Source organism: Tasmannia lanceolata, unplaced genomic scaffold (genome assembly GCF_043159265.1).
Source record: "Tasmannia lanceolata isolate RefF3 unplaced genomic scaffold, GAP_Taslan_0.1 ptg000029l, whole genome shotgun sequence".
NCBI classification, from domain to species: domain Eukaryota; kingdom Viridiplantae; phylum Streptophyta; class Magnoliopsida; order Canellales; family Winteraceae; genus Tasmannia; species Tasmannia lanceolata.
Genome location: NW_027518706.1, coordinates 2,644,684 through 2,666,329, shown reverse-complemented (window position 1 = coordinate 2,666,329; position 21,646 = coordinate 2,644,684). Strand labels below are relative to the sequence as shown.

Genomic DNA, 21,646 nt, shown 5'->3' with positions numbered 1-21,646 from the left:
AATAAGACAAATGTCTCAAAAAAGTCAACATAAATGAGCTCACATCACATGATCAATGCGAAGGATGGTTGGGGAAGGTGCCTAGCAAATCCCTATACAAACAAAAAAAATCTTAAAAAAAGTCGACCTGACCGGCCCGCTTGCCAGGTCTACCCAGTGGTGAGGGTGGGTGAGAGAGGGATTGAGTGAGGAGAGGGTATGAAAGGCCTTAAAAACAAGGAAACAAAAACTCTACCCAAACCATGATTGACTTTTTCCTTGTGTTTTAGCCACTTCTCACCCTTTACTCTTCGTACCCTCTCAAGTCTCATCCTTCTCCCACCTGCAGTACCCCTCTCTCACCGCTTTGAAATACTAATTTACCATGAAAAAAAAATTTCATGGTTGCCAAAGAGCAGACAAGTCCAAAACAAACATAAAACAAATTTTACACCCAATTTTTCACTTAAAATGGGCATAACTTTTTACCCCTCTCTCACCACTTTGAAATACTAATTTATCATGAAAAAAAAAATTCATGGTTGCCAGACAGCAGACAAGTCCAAAATGAACATAAAACAAATTTTACACCCATTTTTTCACTTAAAAATGGGCATAGCTTTTTTACACCCGTTTTACGTCAAAAGAAATAAAGCCAATATGAAAAATCTAATGAAAATAGAAGAGCTACATGTCTGCAAAATATTCGTTTCTACCATATTCCAAACCATGGTAGCCAGAGCAGGGGAAGCGATGCAGAGAGCAGAAACAGAAGCAGAAGCGGAAAACAAAGGGTTTAGACACGATAAATGCAGGAAAAGAAAAGCTCTAAAATAATAAAGAGTAAATGAGTGGTAAGTGTCATTGAAAGTCAACATGAAGCATGTAATAAATCTATTGGAAGCAAACAAAAAGTGCATAGAAAGAGTAGGGTTGTAATAAGTTAGGAAGGGTCACTGAACGTAAGGATTATTAGTAAAGAAGACTTTGAGACTGATAAAAATTACATAGTTTACGGATCTATAGTTTCACCATGTTTTATTTATGTAGATCTAACGCTAAGTTTTTTTTAAAAAGATCCACCTAAGTTTTATTTAAAACTTAAAAAGAGCTTTACGTTTAAAATACACGGCCTCATCAACAATAGAAAATCTGTTTAGGAAAAAGTAATCACCTAAATAACAAGTGTACTCTTAACTAAGAGGAAGAAGCGTGTGAGAAACGTGCCCCCCAAATTTGGGAAGCAAGAACTAAGCTTTAGAAGCTAGCTTCCCATCAAACTAGGAAGATTCCAGTGACCATGTTCCAAACCACACATAAAAGTGCATGTGGTGGTCTAACTTCAAGGTCCTTAGTAGTAAATCCAACAAAAATTGTAGTCCCCACCCTAGACTCAAACCAATTACATCCGCTTCATCAAAGAAAAGAATGTGACAAATAACCATGATACTCAAACAAAAGAAAACAACTACACAACAAAATATCACACACAAAAAAAAGAAAGAAAATAAAACAGAAAATAAAACAAAAAGGTAGCTAAGTTGAGATCAAACCTGCGATGTAAAGATTGTGACCAGGGTGGTGCCCTCCAATTGATCTATAGGCTCGAGCCCCTGAAGAAAATCTAGGCATTTCTCTCACCCCCTACCATTATCTGCTCCTAGCATCTCTTCTGCACCAACTGTCTGTAATGGAACTGGCTTCTGCGTGGATAGCTGATCAACCTTCTCCTTTAATGCTGTTAAATCTATTACACCAGCAATCCCCTGTCTAATCTCCTCCTCTAATTTCTCCACTTTCTCCCTACTTGAACCCCTCCCAATTTCACTTTTCAATTCCTCTATTTTATCTCTCAAACCCGCCACATTTATTGCTCGCTCTATCTCCTTTGCTATCTCCTCGTCAACCTTCGCCATCTTCTCTGCTAACTGTGGGGGCAATGTTGCCTTCATCTTCTTCCTCATCCCCACTACCTCCAAGTTAGCCGACTGCAACACTTCTTTCAATTCCACTTTCGCCCTCTCCACCTCTGCTTTCAGATCCTCGTCCAACTGTTCTCCTCCCACTACTCTTTCCCGAGCTTTTTTCAAAATCCCCATATTCTCCTTCACCTCATTTTCGACATTCTGGTTTATTTCTTTTTTCAGTTGCTCGCTTTTGGCTTTCTGGTCAACTAGCCTGTTGACCCTGGTTAGCATTTCCAACTTCTTTTTTAACCCGAGGTACGAACCGGGTTCTGATAAGCCATGCTTAAATTCCTGCATTAGCTTATCAACTTTTTCCTTTAGTGTAGGATTAAGTGGCTGATCAAGTGGGTTATTGGATGATTTGGAAAGTTCTAGTTTCAGAGACTCCAACTTGTCTTGTAAGCCCATAGAAATGAAGGCATTGGTCATCTCCTGGTCAACTTCTTGTCGGAGTTTCTCGACCGACTCTTCAGAGAAGATTGGGCCAGATGATGGCCCTTTGGCTTCTTGAATTTCCCTTTTTAGAGTCTCCAACTCTGCTTCAATACCATCAGTGGATGGAGCAGTGGAGGCGAGTTCAGATTGCTTCATGTTGCGTTTCTTCTCAGGGTCTGCCTGGGTGCCTTCCTGGAAGCCACCTAGAACCCGGAATTTGAGGTTACGATGGTGGAGTAACTTCTCAGTATCCATCTCCGCAAGTTCCTGAATGGACAAGGGTCTTATTTTTCTATTGGTAATTAAAAGGGGAATCACAAGCAAGAGGAAGTGAGGATGCATAGATCACAATAGGATTTTCTTTTTGAGAATCCCAAAATTTGTATGAAATGGGCAAATTATATATGGGGTTTCCTTGAAAACATCCTGAAAATCAGTGAGGGGATGGTGCTGCAAAGAATGGACTAAAATGATTGCATTTTTGTAAATTCCAGTAAAAAAATCTAAAAAATAATAATTCAGAAAATGAATTGCACTCTGCGACAAATAGGCAGTATTAACACATGAAGGGCTGTACTGTTCAACCAAAGAAATTCAAGATCACTCATATTTATTAAGGTATCGGGAGGCTTCAAAACACAAATATTTTGGTTCTTTATTCAAATATGGTAGATATTAAAATATGTTCCAGAAAAATAACAGCAGGAACAGAAATTTATCTGATGAGAAAGTACGCTTACGTCCATGGCCTTCATGACTACAAGCTTTATCTGTTGGGAAGTCCAAGATGGATCAGTGTGTGCACCACCTAGAGGTTCCTGTAATTAAATGATAACAAATCAAAAGTAGAAATCACACCATTTTTTTTATTGATGAAGCCGATAAATACAGATCAAAGTCACATGAACTGACACGAGAAAATAATCAAGGGAAAAAAAAAGGTTAACACAGGAGGAAATAAGCAGCATAAAGCATTAGTTCAAAGCTTGCCAATGTCTCAGGTGGGGATGGGGGCAAGTTCCTCTCCTTGATGAAAATCTGATGGAGCCATATGGCCTGACTGAGGATCAAATGGGTATTGACAGAACGGTGAGCTCAGGATCCAATGCTAAAGGTTTTGTAAGGCAAGGCTACCTGCTATGAAGGATACCCTCACACATATGGACTGTAAAAGTAGATTATAAGAGTTCAAGGAGAAGTGAATGCTATAAGAGTTGAGTAGCAGAGAGCGGTTTTTTTCTTATCTTTTATCCTCTATGTATTTGGGTTAGAGGCAAGGTTTTATGTCCTGTTAGAGGCAAGGCTTTATGTCCTCTTGTATTCTTTTATTTTCATTAATAAATTTAAGGTGCCGGCCCTAGGTTCAAGATAAACTCCGGGTTTAAAAAAAAAACAAGAATTGGGTAGCAACGAGGTGGGATGTGTTTTGGGAGTGGTCTGCTTGAGCGAAGAGCAGGCATGGGGGTGATATCAGTTCAAACTCTTCATGCAGACCATTGGTGGCCCAGTTGGAGAAGGGAATGGGTGTTTGGCCAGCTTGGGTTTCTGATAGTGTGGTGGTGAAAGACTTGAAGCAAGCAAAAACAAAGATTGAACTTCTAATGTATGTGGGACGTGTCATTGTTTCTTTTAAGAATTTATACGAACTGTGGTGAAGCACAGAAAGGCCAAGTGTACGAAGACATAATGGATGATAAGTTTTTTTTTTTTTTTGGAATGGTGTAATGGATGATAAGTTGGTCAACAAAATTGTTGAATATGTTAAAGCATGAATAGCTGTGCATGCCTGGGATGCTTTGATGCACATGACATCACCATCAACTAAATATTGGAGGATTTTCAGGAAACTCATGCTTGAGGCATGAACAAAGTGCGATAATTTTTTAGGGAACTGAAAGAGATGGTTCACTAGTGACAAACAGATCCGTAAAGCATATAGATACACACAAACAAAACTTTAGATTCACACATTTAACAATGATAGGATTTCAACTTCAACAATTCAGACCCTAAGGGGGGAAGCCTAAAATACTCTATTTTCTGTCTTTCATTTTTTTTATCAAATTTAAAGTTATATGGTGAATCTTTTTTTAGCAAATACCATAAGAAAGAATAAATGTCACATACTCTGTCAAAATGGTAAGGTTGCACAGGACCATAGCAGTAAATACAAATCCTACAACAATGACAATCATATTGAATCCGAAATAAAATTCAAGGAAAGTGTGTGCTCCAAAGTTTCAAACAAGTTATTGCATCCGATTCTTTAATTAAATACACACACCATGTCCCAAGGTTATAAGGACAACATGTTTAAGGAGAGGGTACCCAAAGACCAATCTACTCACAGGAATTATTCCATCCGCAATTTTTAGCTTGCATAGTTCTGTGGCTGTTATCTTTAGCTTCTCTGCTGCCTAAAACAACAGGTTATAGCATAAGTGAGTAATAACTAAGACAAATCCCCATCATAGGACACACCAAATGAATCAAATACCTTAGGAGCTGCTTGGGCAGACTTCCACAGTATTGCAGCACATGCTTCTGGGCTGTGCACAACAAATTGAACACTTGATTCAAAATACATGGAAAATTCATGGCAGGAGAGAGTAAAGTCGCCAAACTTAACATCTATAAAAAAAAGGGAAACTGTTATAGGGCAAGGAACTTGACTACTCCACAGTTCCAAATTCCAATGCCACAGAATGGCAGGAAATAATAGGTTAAATTTTTTGATCAATTATAAGAAGGATTTATCAAAGCAAATCGGTCCATTATATCATCAAGTACAATTTGTGAATGAAAGCTTATTTAATCTTGTTGTTACAAACCAAAGAAAGATGTGACAAAGACGAGAAGAAAGAACGGAAAGGTAAAACAATTCATCGTCAGATTGAAATCCAGCCCCATAAATATAGGAAATGTTATCAGCACTACTGTATTTTGATGAGGGCACTCCTCACTTTATTAAAAGTACGGTATGGCCCACACCATAGCCTGATCCAAACCGTCCATTAGATGGCCCACAGCCTAAATAGGTTGTGCCCCAAAAATTATTTCCATAGGTTGATCCTAACCCTCCGATCTATAGAGGGTTAGGATCAACCCTCTAATATTCAGATCGGAGGGTTGGGTTCAACCTATGGAAATGATTTTTGAGGCACAACCTATTTAGGCTGTGGCCCATCTAATGGACGGTTTGGATCATCTTATGGTGCTGGCCATACCATACTTTTAATAAAGTGAGGAGTGCCCTCATCAAAATACAGTAGTGATGATAGCATTTCCCTAAATATACTATGGTAAATCAAACTAATTACATGTTTGCCATTGATATCCTTATTAATGATGAGCCCCATCCTAGAAAAACAGACACAAGGGATGAGCTCATCATAATTACAAGTAATTTGTAATACTCCACCTCAAGCTACATCATAAATGTCATGCACATCCAACATGGAACAGATAAAATCAAATCAACTGGAGCTTATGGTTTTGATGAAAATACCAACTAACTAATATTGCGATTGAACGAATGGGCTGGTAGACAATTCGTTGCCAATCACTTTATCACAGACAAAATGACAGTTAGTCTCTCAATGTGTCTGGTCCTCTCATGAAAAGCTGGGTTATTTCTAAACCATGCTTTATTGCAGAAAAACAGAAATTACACTATAGAGAAACCAAGGACGAGATGTCAAGCTGCAAAAACAGAATAAAAACACCCTCCTTGTGGACCTTATTAAACAGAATCACTTCAGAGGGAACGCCCTTCCTAGCCTTAGCTACGATCTGTCTGTTCTTTCTTTTGACAGCATGTCGGCCATCACATTTGAGGATCATGGCTTGTGTTCAAGCCTCAGATCAATCACTATGTAAATCTAAAACTTCAAGGATAATGGGAGGTAGTTGTCATAGGCTGAAGGAACTCTGTTAAATATATATGTGTGTGTGTGTGTGTTGAAAAAAAAACCGACTTAATTGCACTTATCACTTAATATCTCCATAATATACTCGTGAGCCCTATTTTAAACACCTACAACTGAAAGAAACCATGTGATATCAAGGTTTTAAATTTCAGTTTCAGTTTCAGTTTTGGTCAGCACGGAAACCGAAACATTTCGGTCTCGGTTGGAAATTTCTTTGGAAATCTTGTAAAATCACGGACACGCACGGAAACACATGCAAATGATAAAATTTTAAGATGAAACTTCAAGAAATGCTAGAATAAGCACAAAAACATACTTAAAAACCATCACATAAGCAACAAAGCAAACTATAACGGCTTAATCACATCAAATACCTAGTGACATGCATTGTCGTACATGTCAAGAATAGAAGAGTCAATAAAGAAGTACAATATAATGAAGTATGAGAAAGTACAATGACCAGTCATCCCTCCAAGGACTATAACTTTATGTCAGTACCACAAAGAGTTACGATCTGGTATCGGTAACATGCCGATCTGACATCCCATGCATAAGATACGATTACTTTGTTGTGCAATCCAATGATGATGCTGCCTACCAAATATCATTATCTATATTAATGAAATGAAATGCCAAGTAAAATGACTTACAAAAAAAAAAAAACATTTCCCATTCCATGATTAGTTAGTCATCATTTGTATGATAAATAGGTTTTGAAATTTGTAATTTCTGTGACTTCATATTAAAATGAAAAGTGGGCTCACCTTCGATTCAGCTAAAGATGGGCCCACAGAGGATGTTGACAAAGATTAAAAAAAATCTTAAACGTTTTTCTACATTTGCAACTGGTAATCTCTAATCATTTCTATGATGCATAGGTTTTGAAATTTGAAATTCCCGTTAAGTTTAGATTCAAATGAAAAGTGAGTCCAGCTTCGATTCAGCTAGGGTGCGCCCACAAAGCATGTTGACAAAGACATAAAAAATCTTAAATGTTTTTCTACCTTTGTAATTGGTATTGGCACCACTATATGCACCATTTACATCCAAATGGCAATTTATCACTAAATGCAACAAATCAAATGTTGAAGAATCAAAGAAACACATTTTATGGAAAAAAATTCTATACTTTATGGGGTCTTCCAAAACAAATTTTCTAGCAAAAATGCTAAACTTTTGCCCAAAGCATGTTGACAAAGAAAAAAAAAATCTTAAAACATTTTTCTATCTTTCCATTTCATAAAAAAAAACATTTTTCTACCTTTGCAATTGGTAATCTCTAATCATTTCTATGATGCAAAGGTTTTGAAATTTGAAATTTCCGTTAAGTTTAGATTAAAATGAAAAGTGAGCCCAGCTTATAGGATGGGCACGCAAAGCATGTTGACAAAGACCAAAAAAAAATCTTAAATGTAGAAAACCTTTGCAGTTGGTATTGGCACCACTATTTGCACCATTAACATCCAAATGACAATTTATCACTAAATGCAACAAATCAAATGCTGAAGAATCAACGAAACACATTTTATGCAAAAAAATTGTATACTTTATGGGGTCTTCCAAAACAATTTTTTCTAGCAACAATCCTAAACATTTTAGGGTTTTAGGAAATTCCATGAAAAGCAGGAAAAACGTGTTTCTTCGATTTGCAGGGTTTTTTCAATTTACAACGGATTAGGGACGAATTTTTTGTTTTGTTTTGAGAGAAAAAAACAGTTTTATACGCTGTAAATGGGAACATCTTTCCATTTTTTTGTCATGTTGACCATTTCGGTAATTTCAATCAAATTTAAATAATTTGGTCGAAATTTCAACAGAAATAATGAAGTGGAACGAATCTATAGAGATTTCTTTTCAGTGGGGATGGAAACAAAAACATTTCGGTCATTTCAAGTCGGTTTCGGTGGAAATTTAAAGGCATGAGTGATATTGGAGAAAATGACCATGGTACACCTCCTATAACACAAGGGACTTAAAAGCCATCTAAAATATTAAAAATTAAAAAATGGGTCCTATGATAGTCTCTATCAAAACTCAATTGAAAGTGTTTTTCTTTTCTCGGCAGAGCTCGGATTGAGCTTAAGACCTCAAGGTTAAAGGGCAAAGCCTTGTTCAGTTGTGCTACATGCCCAAACCCACTTGATGAAATAGTTACTGTGAAAAAAATGAAAATTTGTATCCTTGTGTACAAGTTCAATCCAAATCTAAGTGGTCAACAAGAGAAAATGGGGTCTCGAGGACAAACAGTAAGATATATTTAAAAACTAATTTTAGGGTAGACTTTTATACTTTTAGAGGGAATAAATCTGTAAGACATAGAAACTAGATTTAAATCAGACTTCCTTTGCCTTCTCTCGATATGAAAGGATAATTGCTCAAGAAACTAAGACTTCATGATCACCATGTTCGAGAAAAAAGCCAAAGTTATGGGTGACCATGCATTGTACGAGAGACCAAGTGTGATGGAAATCCAAGTGCAAGTCACAAATTCAAAATCTAATATCACAAATTTGTACCTCCTAGTAACCATCAGTACTAGTACATATATCTAAGGCATGCATGCATTTGTTTGTCTTTTCATTCTCTTAAAGTTGATATTTTGAAAACGACCAAATTAACCCTTTTACTTTTACCAAATTTTCATTTAGATAAACAAAAGGAGAAAGAAAAATGTGGGATCAGATTTTGAGGTTTTTAGTTTTTACCAGAAAATGTTGGATCCAGTGTCTCTAAACTTGTTCCCCCATATGTATGGATGGATCCAGTGTCTCTACACTTGCTCCCCCGTATGTGTAGACGGCATTATCACATTTATTTGGCGAACTAAAGTTCAAGCAACGAAGACTCAAAGCCTGACAAAGAATGTCAGTGTTGACTTGGATTGAAAAAACGCCACATCATCCAACCCTTGACTAGAATAATGATCCAACCCTTGACTAGAATAATGTGATCAATCAACACGAAAAAGAACGGTCAAACCCAACAAAAAAAAATAGATCCACTTTTTACCCATTTGCAAACACCGTTTTGGTCAAGGTTTGAGCTCACTGCAAGCTTCCTAGTTGGACGGGAAACTCACTTCAGATCGCTTTGTAAGCTAAGTTCTTCTCGCTTCCCAAATGCTTCCAATGTATTTCCTCTTAGTTAAGAGCACAATTCCTATTAAGGTGATTTTTTCCCCTTTTCAATAATGTCAAAAGGAGTGCATTTAAAAGAAATGCATTTTAAAAAGTCACCTTAAGTTTCAAATAAAACATGTGGATCTATTTATAAAAACTTAACATTAAATCTACATGAATAAAACATGTGAAACTATAACTTCACTACTTGTAACCCTTACCCTATTTCCCTAACCTTCTATAACCTTACTTTTTCTATGCATTTCTAATGAGGCTTAGTACATGATTCATGCTGACTTTTAATGACAGCTCCTACACATTTCCTCTTTATTTTCTTCAAAGCTTTTTTGCTTCCTGCATTCGGCCACAAGGAGTATTTTTAGCGCATAAGCACATTTTGGTTGTGAAATAAGACAACCCAAACACCTTGGAACAAATTATGGCCGACTTGGAACATTTCATGTGTTCTTGACATCTTAAACATGCACTGCAAGGTCAAGATATTCCCTTAGAGCTTTGAAGGACTTGAGCATGCCCTTGTGGCATATAATCATCAACCCAACAAAGCATGAGGCGTCATCATATGAAGAGGATTCCATGCAAATACAAGGCATTCAGGAAATAGGTGCATCTGTGCACCGTATATCCATTACGTACTTTAATGCGAAGCACATTTCCTGATCAAGTTGAAATCTTAAAACCAAGGCCGACCTTAATCAATTTATCAGTGATACGGAAAAGCTGAACTCAAGATAGCCACCATGGCTGAGAAGCGAGCTGCATTTGTGTTGCATTAGGTTCCCGGAGGGGCACGCCATCATGAGGAGGGTGATCAGTGCTGAGTATGTTTTCCATTAGAATGAATCTGAGCGGTGATTTGATCTAGAATGAGGAAATCACATGAAATAATAATCGAAAAGGACTTTCATTGCTGCAATCACGCAAGCTAAGTCCTAGTCAAGTATGCAAATCAATAAATAACCTTATTTAGCAATTTTAACATCCCATTTCTAATGGTTTTCACAGGCTCCTATCAGATGGGATGGCAAAACTTATTTTTAACAAACTTTTATTAAGGGATGACGAATCATGGAAATTTATTCTTGAAACAACTTCTACAAGCATTCTAATTAATATTGGTGAGCAGAAGTAACTGTTCATTTTCAATTTCATTACAACAATTTCTACTGTTCTCCAAAATATCTAGTTTGCAAATTTGTATCCAGAAACAAGGCGCACAACAAGAGGTAAGAACAAATGTTTTGTTTTTTGAATGATAAAAGATTGATACACTTTTTTCTGTAAGAATTAAGAACAAATGTTTCCTGAAGTATATATCGCAATAGTGCCTCCAACTGATCCATAACTAGGATACAATATAATTATTAAGAATAAAAGACAAAACATAATTTGAAATCAGAGGTACATCATAATTTTGACATTTTCCCCAGAAAGCACTTAAATTACCACCATTCAAAAAAAGAAAAAAAAGCACTTAAATTCCCAATCTGATCAAGAAACTAAAAGCCTTAAGTAGAGGTTCTGGAACAAGAAAATTACATAAAAACAGGAACTGACTAAATCACCTGGCAACGTAAAAGACAGAATTTTCCATCATGAACAATTTATTGGCACAACCAATGGCAAGAGCCCCACCAGAACCACCCTCCCCAATTACAACAGTAACGATCGGAACTTTTAGGCCGAACATACTCCTAAGATTATGGGCTATTGCTTCACCCTGAAAGTAGTAAATGAGCACTGAACCAAGCATACGACAAATGCAATCCATACTACTGCATATTCAAGGTATATTTTACACACAGTTGACAACAGATAGGCCCTGTTCGTTTAAGATTATGACAACCGATTGTGAGTGCCTAACTTATTACGGGTCCCAAAATTACGCTTAAATGTGAGACCAATAATCGGTTTAGCAGTTACAATCGGTTGTCGTAATCATAAACAAACAAGGCCATAATAATAAGATACATACTTGACCAAGTTCCTCAGATTTCAGATCAGCAAATGCCCCAGGAGTGTCAATGAATGTAATGATGGGGAATCCATGATGATCAGCATACTCCATCATACGCAAAGCCTTACGATACCTGTGCAGAAGCCAATGCTTTTCAGTGAGCTTGGATTTCTATCTATCCAAACAAGAGAATTATGAATTATCCTTAATTGCACAAAGAGGGAGAAGGATTGGATGCAGGAATGTAGCTATGTCACAAATATCGGCGACAAATTCAATTTCTCGCGAGAAAATATGATATTTTGATTAAACGATAAAAATGTCTTAAACATCTTAAACTTCTCATTGGCTCTAAAAATATCTCAAACATCCTAAAACCTTCGACCTAACTCTAATTCTGAATTAAAGAAGTGTATATATTTGATATTTTATACTTGTAAATTAATTTATTTTTACTGTTTTTTCCCTGATATAAACCCGAAAAAATAAAAAATTTAAAATATCCCGAGATTTTCCCTTGCCGAAAATGATGTTTATGACATAGGAATGGAGAAGTGGCAGCTCTAAAAAAAATTCAAAGTGTGCCTATGATACATCTATATAAAACAACAGTAAAAGACAAAAACAGGATACTATGTTCAATCAAATATTTAATCAATTTAGTTACTGTCTTCAAAATATCCAGATCTAAATCTGAGAAAATATCAAAATACTACCTATAGAACAATATTAATAGAGTTGAAAGGAGGCTTATATTGAAAGGTGGCTGTCATGGAATTGTGGTAGTGCTAAGTTGGGGATTGGATCAAGAGAAGGTTCAGCTGCATAAATGGCGTTCTAGATAAAAGATTCCTTTTTTTATTTTTTATAAAGGTGACTTTATTTGCTTTATTGATAAGAATGCCAATACAGAGGGATGAAAGGGACAAGGTGTCCCCCAACACGAGTTATGCTGTACATATGGTAACTCTAGAGATACAAAATCATATTAAGCCTCGACCATGCTCCCCTGAGCTATGATGGAGCACGTCTCTTCCACATGGTTTATTATCTTTCCCTCTACAAAGTGCCTGCTAAAGTAGTCAAACGTTTAGAGAAGTTGCAGAGAGACTTCCTATGGGAAGGAAAAGAGGAGCAAAGCAGGCTGAAACATCTCTTGAAATGGAAAAAGGTATGTAGATTGAAGCTGCAAGGTGGGTTAGGAATATTGGTCGAATCAAGCTGAGAAATATTTCTCTTTTGGGAAAATGGCTCTGGCGACACGGTGAGGAAAAGGATGCTCTATAGCACAACATTATTGGCGACAAATATGGGAAGGGTTGGGGTGATTGGGAATGCAAGGATCCTAGTGCAGGTAAAGTTTCGGGTGCTTGGAAATCTATCTGAAAATCTAGAAATCACTTTGACCCTTGTGTTAGATTGTTAGTGGGTAAAGGGGAGAAAACTCGCTTTGGACAGATCTATGGCTAGGGAACTCTCCTCTTAGCCTGGCCTTTCCCGACCTTTATCGGTTAGCATCAAACAAAGAAGCTCGTGTCTGTGAGTATATGGACAAGAAAAGTAATGGTAGAGGGATAGATTGGATAATCAGACTCAGAAGGGATCTTAAGGAATATGAAATTACTCAGCTAGCCGATCTTTTATCTCTACTTGAGTCCCAATATTTCTCTGCGGCGTGTCAGGATCGTAGAATCTGGGCCTCGGACTCTTCAGTCCGATCATTTTTTCGCAAGTTGGTGTGTGATGATGCTCAGGATTCCAAGTTCTCCATCATTTGGCAATCATCGGTCCCACCCCGTGTCGCGGCCTTTGCTTGGGCAGTGGCTCATAAGCATATAAATACTTGTGATTGACTGAAGAGGCGTAATGTGTATCTTGCAAGCAAGTGTATTCTTTGCAAGAGGGAAGAAGAATCTTTAAACCAGGTCCTACTCCATTGCACATTTTCAGCAACTGTGTGGAGTTCAATTATTAGGGTTTTTTGGTTTCTCTTGGGCTTTTCCCAGATCAATCTCTAAAACCTTGTTGTTCTGGCCTAGTAGCCCTTTCGGTGAGTCAGGTCGATGCCTTTGAGCATGGATCCTTTTGCTATATTGTGGCACATTTGGCAAGAGAGAAGTTGAGAATTTTTGAAGATAAGGAAAAGGCCATCATGAGAATCATTTCAGAGATTAGGATTGATCTCATATCTTGGGTAATATCAGTCGGTTTACTAGCATCATACTCGGTTGGCGATATTTTGAAAAATTGCCAGGTGATCATTTGGAAGAAAAGAATCAGGAAGCACCCTTCTCCATCTTGGAAGCCGCCCATTGCTGGTTGGTTGAAGCTCAACTTTGACGGCAGCGCCAAAGGTAAACCGGGTCCTGCAAGGATCGGAAGGCTCATCCATGACGCTGAGGGCAATATAATATTCTCATTTTCCAGCCCGGCAGGAATATGCGAGTCTAACAAGGGGGAAGCAAGAGCATTATTGCATGGACTTAGATGGTATGTTATTCGCTGTCCCGGACCATTGTTAATGGAGGGAGACTCTTCCAATGTTATCTCTTGGGCGAGTGGAGAAGCCACGGGTCGTTGGAAACTTTCTAGCATCATTTCAGAAATTCGGGATTGTTGCAAGGTCATTCGCGCATCATTTTCGCATACTTATAGGTCTGGTAATGACAAGGCTGACGAAATAGCAAAGGCTGGTCTAGATTTTTTTTTTTTGTTTTTGAAAAATAAAGGCCGGTCTAGATAAAAAATTCATGTTGCTTAGCTTTGAGAAAATTACTTAATAACCAAGCATTAGGGTTTCTATTTTCTAGTACCACCTACAGACAATAAGTTCGGATTCTTGCTTCCCTATAAAATCAGGAAGAAAACAAAACATTATGAATCCAGCACCATGGTGAGATCTCTGAATGGGCACAGAACTACAAATACCAGTCATTTGACAATGCATTGCAAAGTCCTTGCATGTTGAAAGCATAGTTTTAAATTTTGACCGAAATACTGAAATTTCGGATTTCGGTTGAGACCGAAACCGAAATCGCCAAAATCCGAAATTTCCAAGTTCTTTCGGGAAAATTTCATTTTTTCAGGTTTTTTCCAAAATTTCGGTAAATTAATTAAATTTGCTTTTTTTTTTTACAGAATTTCGGCCGAAATTTCGGTTTCGGCTATGTCCGAAACCGAAACCGAAATTTAACTCCTTGGTTGAAAGACATTTCTAGAATCGGCTCATTCATTCATTCAAGGGACCAAGGAACATACCCATGTGGAGTTGGCATGCCAAAGTTGCGCTCAATGTTCTCCTTTGTGTTCCTACCTTTCTGATGGCCAATGAACAAGTAGCTTTTACCATCTATGCTCCCAATACCAGTCACAACTGCGGGATCATCATAACCTGCACGATCTCCGTGGAGCTCCACCCACTTCAAAATATAGAAAGCAAGTAGTCAGACGATTTTCTTTAAGTAGTCACCAATGTATATAAAATTCAACAAAGAGGTGCAAGGGTAAAACCAATTTATGATGTACCTTGTCTGTAATGTTCAAAACATGGTCAAGAAATGTTGGCCTGTTAGGATGTCGGGCAATACTCAAGCGTTGAATAGGACTCAGATGTGTATATAGATCTTTCAGAGCCTGAAAGCAACATTTGTAGCAAAGTTGGAGAATACAATTCCGCATAAATTTGGTACCAGCTTAGCGTGAAAGTTGATTAAACTATTAAAGAAACATGTGCGAAATTCAACAGCCACTAGTCAGCAAAGAATCTAGAAAATAAGCAGATTACAATATTAACAATTCTCATCCCTTCATGTGAAAAACAATGGACATTGCCAAAATAGAAAATAATAAATGGAAAAGGAAATCAATAAATTTACCATTAAAGAAAAAAGAAAATCGATAAACGGACATATAACAATTCACATCACTTAATGTGAAAAACATTGGATATTGCCAAAAAAGAAAATAATAAGGTATCCATAAACGGACACTTCGGTAAACACCAATGGGCGTTACAAAACACTGAACAATTAATAGACGGGAGCCATGTCCACGTCATTGGGAAAGAAATAACGGAAGAATCCTTCTTGAAATGAGCGACGGAAAATGACATTGCAATCGAACAAACCAAAAGCGAAGAAAAATATAGAACGAAGAAGGGAGAAAGGAGAGGCAAATCTTCAGAAACTGATTTATTTTCCTAATGACTTAACATAAGCAGTAACAACTTCTTTGCTCTTCACCCAATCCATTATTAAGTGATAGCCAACTTCAATATGTTTGGTCTTATCATGAAAAACAAGATTGCTTGCGATGAAGTTAGCTGCCAGATTTCTTTTTCTTTTTCTTTATTAGATGTCGTCGAACGGCCAAAGATACAAGATAGTTTCCTAATTATCACAATACATTCTTGTTTGTAATTGGTGGAGGGTACCACCTCAACCGTAGGAGTCGAGCTTGGGGATAAAGCTCGAAGTGGTGGTCAAGACACCGAATCAACCTTGCGGAGTGAAAGCTTGTAATCAAACTAACGGTTTGGACTTCACCCGTAAGAAGTCCAAGATAGTGGAAGCACGAAGAGGGGGAGATCTTCGTGAAAGTGGATGTAGGCCGGTATTGGGCCGAACCACTATAAAAATCTTGGTGCCATCTCTTAACTCTTTTTATTCTTCTTGCATCTTGATTTTTATCTTCTATAGAATCTGTTTTTGTTCTTTGCTTTAATTGTGAAATTATCCTTAAAAGAACACAAAAGTGTTTAACATCCCAACTCACCCCCCACCCTCTCCAGTTGCCACCTGGGCCAACAGTACCTCTGCCCCCCACCCTCTCCGATTGCCACCTGGGCCAACAGTACCTATGCAAAGAACCAGGTTTACCATTTTATACATAAACTACAAGTATTGTACATGTGTGCAGTGAAAAGAATAATAATCTTTATAAAGGGCAACGGAAATGATGTGCTAACGTTCGTAAGGAACTCACTAACTCAGGCACGATACTAATAGCATTCACAAATGCTGATTGGGAGAGGGGATTCTAACTATAAACAACTATTTCGAGGTATTGTATCTTCTTGGGGAGAAGTTTTTTGTATTGACAGTAGCAAAATTTCACGATCAATAGCAGAAAGAAAAGCATAAGGCTATGGAAATTCAACAGCTTAAGCAACTTCTGAGGGCCTTCAACAACCTACCCCTTTAGCTAGGTTGATAATCAAACTGCATTTTATGTCAGCTTTAATCGAATTTACAATGGGAGATCAAAATGCAACACGTAAATCATCAATTTTGCAGATGAAAAAAGATGATGCCAGGTTAAATAAAGCATCTCTGCATTATACTTACGGACAAGTTAAGGACATTCTCACTGAAATCCCAAGCAAGATTTCAATTCATAATAGGCATCTCTGCCTAAGGGGTGTATCAAAGAAATAGTTTGCCTTGTTTATCATTTTCTTTTCATTTTTTGTCTGCTTGCCTCGTCTACGTTGTTCATTACTTCACTTGCATTTTATTTCAGGGGAGCCTGTGAAAAGACCCTAAAGTTTATTGAGCATATACTTCAAAGGAGGAATATAACAATATAACACCACATGGATTTTTATCTCTTCTACTATAAAAATATTAACAGTAATAAAATAAAAAAGGATATATTTAGGAAAATTGCCTGATGATACTTGCTCTCCAAAGAACTAATTTGATCGCTGAAATCCAGGCCAGTTTCATCAGCCATTTTGCGCACCTGTAAAAAGGAATCAAGGGAAAAGCAGAATACCAAAGTCTCAGTAACAAAAGAGTAATCCTTAATAAAGTTTGAGCATGGTCACTTAATTCTGCCCAGTTCTAAGTTCCACTTAATCTAATAAAAACTGCTGCACCACGTATAAACCCAAAAAAAGCAACCTAAATGAGGGCTGTGATGCCCAAACAGATAATAGAACCATGTCAAATGCAAGCAATTGGCTTCAGTAAACAAAAGAATGAACGAGTAGAAGTCCAGTTACAAGACCATGGAAGTCGATCTAGAGAATTTGCATTTTGAGCAATTTACTTGCTAGACAATTCTTTGTTCTATTTGTACGGACATCGCGCGTCTGTGTGGTTGGTGGGGATGGGGATTGGGCATGCACACGATTTAGGTTCCATATCAACAACTGGAATGATTGTGGAGAACTTTGTTGCAGAAGTTGCAGAGAAGGCAGGGTTTATACAGACAATTTTCTTGAACCTGGTTAGCAGCCAAATTAGGTAATCAAGACATCCAAAATGATGCTTGGGTAACCACCATAACGTTAAAATTTGATGTCAATCGTAGGTGGAACACAGGTGATGCAGGTTTATGAGTCTTTTACATAACATAACAATCTTAATATGCTATTATCGGGGCCTGTTGAGTTTTGGAGGTTACAGAAGTGAAACCCAAAGCCTATCTACAACTATTGAGGTATAAACAATAGAGATTGGGGCACCATCATGGATTAAATGGGACTACAGTGGCCATTGTTGCCATCAGACGGACAAATCATGTTCCAAATCCTTCTTGAAGTCTTGGCTATGATATTGATGGGAATGCTCATTCCTTCTTAGAATTAATGTGTTTAGGATTTCCATATCCTTAGGGAAATTGGCAGCAGATCCGAAGGCATGAATGTGGCAAGAGAGGTAAAGCTAGCATAAATAGAATACAGTCCCTTAGCTTTGGTCAGTTGGGGTTGTCCCATGGCTCGAGTTTTTGTGTCATTTTGTAAATATCAGAAAGATAACAGTTCACATGGAATTTCACTTTCAAATGATAATTACAAGGTCAATGTGCCAAACAACCACTACTATAGAAGTATACTCACATCGATGATCTTCTTCTCCAAATTAACCAATGGCTTCTCAAAAGGAAGTGTCACAGGCTTTGGTTTCTGTGAGAGAGGTTTGAAATGAGACAGGTAACTCAAGTGCTCACTTTTGAGGTTTGGATCAATATCATCTGGCCATGGATAATCATGCTTCTTCCCCTTTTTTATCTTTGCAACAACACAGCTCCTACGCCCATATCTAACCCTAGATCGCTCAAGATCCTTCAACCAAACACCTCTAATCCCTTTCAATGAACTTCTAAGTAAATCAGTAGTAAAAAACTCCTTTCTGAAACCAATACGTGGTCCGGATGCAATATTCCGACGTTCTTCTCCTCCGCTGACTCCAACCGAAAGAGAGAGAGAACTCATCCCAAAACCTTAGCCTGTACCCAGATAGAGAAACTCTCTATGATGATGAATAACTGAATTTGAACTGCCTCATTCCTGCATATGAAATCATCCATGCGAGAAATACAATCAGAACTTATTAAAATCATGAAATATGCCAAATCAAGACCTCAATAACTCCATTAAAATGTGGTAAATTATCCAGAAAACCATCCAAAGAGAAGAAAAAGTCCAAACAATTCAAAACTTGACAAAAAAAAAAAAAAAGGGCTAATATGTGGAAGAGAGTGAATAATTCGAGCCTTTAAACTGATAACTCCAAATCATGAGCTTCAGAACAACATTCTTCACAGAAAGCTTAACGTACCTATGAATATTCAAGAGCAGTAGCTTTGAAAACAAAAAAAACAAAAACCATACTTTAGGATACATGGATTTTATAATCCTGGATTGTAAAATCTTGGATTTTACAAGCTAAAAATGGATTTTATAAGCTAAAACCTGGAGTTTACAATCCTGAAAATGTACGTTCCAGGTTTTCACTTATAAAATTCAGGTTTTAGCTGGTAAAATCCAGGATTTCACAATCCTGCATTATAAAATCCTTATATCCAAGCGACCCATAAAAAATTCTGGAAATCCAAAATTCCAAATGTTCAAAACCAGGAGTTTAAAATGACAAGTTCCTTCAACTGGATGTTCACTCGCAACGTACCTTATTTTAACATCACATATTTTAAAATCACAAACCTAAGCGCAAAATTCCTGCACAGATTATGTCCTGTACTAAGAAAATTCAAGAGCAATAGCTTTAAAAAAAAAAAAACCATTCTTACACTAAGGCCCTGTTTGGATTGCGGGGGGTTTTTCTGAAAAGTTTGGAAAGGAAAAAATATTTGTAAAAGTTCCTACATTTTTTTTACAACGAAAAAGATAATTTGAACCAACCCTATTCAATGTTTACATAGAGTGACCTTCAATTTAAGATAATATTCCTCTAAATAAACCCTAAGCAAATCATTTCCCTCTAAATCGAGAAAGGAAAAGAAAAATCCTAAAAAAAGAAAATTCTATTAGAAATATTTTCCTTGCAATCCAAACAGGACCTAAATATTTCTGAAAATCCAAATGTTCAAAAACAGGAGCTTAACGTACCTAATTTTACATCACAAACCTAAGCACAACATTCCTGCACAGATTATTTCCTGAATATACGAGTACCAGAATATTTCACGAATCTCTGAATTTCTAAGGCTCTAGAGCAAAAATAAAATAAAAAATAGCAATATAAACGCAAAAACAGTGGCAAACAACGTAAACATCGCGATTCTTGGATTTTATAAGCTAAAACTGCGAGTTTATAAGCTAAAACCTGGATTTTACAGTCCTGAAAATGTACAATCCAGGTTTTAGCTTATAAAATCCAGGTTTTAGCTTGTAAAATCCAGGATCTCCCAGTCCTGAATATACGAGTACCAGAAAGAAGAATCGTGTACGGACACTCATCACACGAGGATTTGTTCATGAATCTCTGAATTTCTAAAGATCTAGAGCAAAAAAATAGCAATATAAACGCAAAAAAAAGAAAGAGAACAACACCGTAAAACGTAACGATTCTATGAAAATCCACGATTCGGAGCATGATTCAACAATCAAAACTCAATAAAAGTGAGAAAACCATAGAATTACATGGATTCGACAATCTAAACTCAATAACATTGTCAGTTACCTCAAGAACATGAGATTCTGCTCTTATCTGTGAACAAAATAGGGAAACACATTTCTGAATTTTAAAAATTACGCTTTCGAGCTCGAAATTAGGGTTTCGCCTTCAGAGAGAGAGAGAGAGAGAGAGAGATGCAGAGGAAGAAATGAAGAGCGATGTTATGCAGAAAGCTGGAAGGAATAAAACGTTCGCCAAATGAAAAGGGCAATGATAAATTCGCACCCTTGTAAAGGACCGTATGTGGCAGACTTTACCGCTTTTTAACGTCAACCTCATGTTCAAGGGCTGCGAATTATCCTACAAGGGTGCGAATTTATCATAGCCGAATCAAAAAGGTGAATCTCCCAAATAAATGGGTATGTTTGGTGGGCCGCGAGACCTCCTTAAATTTGTGGTACTTCCGCAATATCCAACGTACACGTGTATTTAGATGGGGATTGAAGCAGGTCGGCCCCACAGCTACTGCTCAAAAATACACCTAATGGATGATCTTAACCGTCCAAATTTGTAGGCATAAAATGTGTGATCAAACACTAAAAAACGAGAAACTGCTAAAAATACATGTCATTGTTAGCATTTCTTCTTAACAGTCACCATTGGGGCCCGAATTGTTCCGTGTGGAGATGATCGGATCCGTTGATCCAAGCGAGAAAGATAATTCTAAGGTTGCAAATTCGGGGTTGACCCAACCACCCGACCCGAAATTAACCCGGGTCGGGTTTAGAAATCATGGGTCTTGGGTTGGGTAGGGTTTTTTAGGTTGAAAAAGCCGACCCAATCTTGATTCGGATCGGGTTTATAGTAAAAAAAAAGAACCCAAAACCCGACCTGATTCTTATGGGTGTACTATGACTTTCTTAAATATCTCTCGAATAAAATGGCAAAATATTTTCCAATATATTGATATAATTGTTTTCCCTATCACGTTTCTGATGTAGAAAAATAGTTTCCTTCCTAAATTTATACACTTGATGGTATAAATATAGAGACTTTCGGCGTGAAAATTTGTTATTTTCTACAATATTTGAATTTAGCCATTATTCTACACTAAATAATAAAAACCCAAACAAACCCGACCCGAGATAATTTCTCAGGTAGGATAGTGTTATGGAACACCCGACCTGCCCGACCTGAGTTGCAACCCTAGATAATTCCAATGCAGTTCCATTGGCCCCACCTTTATTAGATGATCATAGCTCATAGATCTCAAAATAATAATAATAATAATAATAATAAAGCTTTATTTTTGTAGGTCCTAATCATCGTGGATCACCTCTTGATGATCCACTAGATCAATGATTCAAATCATAAGGGT

General features: G+C 37.2%; 1 protein-coding gene across 1 annotated transcript; it reads right to left on the bottom strand.

Moving 5' to 3' along the window:
- Window positions 1-1,367: 1,367 nt before the first annotated feature.
- On the bottom strand, window positions 1,368-20,517 carry LOC143858888 (acetyl-coenzyme A carboxylase carboxyl transferase subunit alpha, chloroplastic-like). The gene is made up of 11 exons (XM_077369575.1): window positions 20,335-20,517; window positions 18,252-18,701; window positions 17,075-17,149; window positions 14,933-15,040; window positions 14,666-14,826; window positions 11,426-11,540; window positions 11,016-11,170; window positions 4,879-4,930; window positions 4,730-4,798; window positions 3,122-3,199; window positions 1,368-2,648 (listed from the first exon to the last, which is right to left on the bottom strand). The coding sequence occupies exons 2-11, from the start codon at window positions 18,624-18,626 to the stop codon at window positions 1,617-1,619; spliced, it is 2,220 nt and encodes a 739-aa protein (XP_077225690.1). The 5' UTR covers window positions 18,627-18,701; window positions 20,335-20,517; the 3' UTR covers window positions 1,368-1,616.
- Between the last annotated feature and the right edge of the window lie 1,129 nt (window positions 20,518-21,646).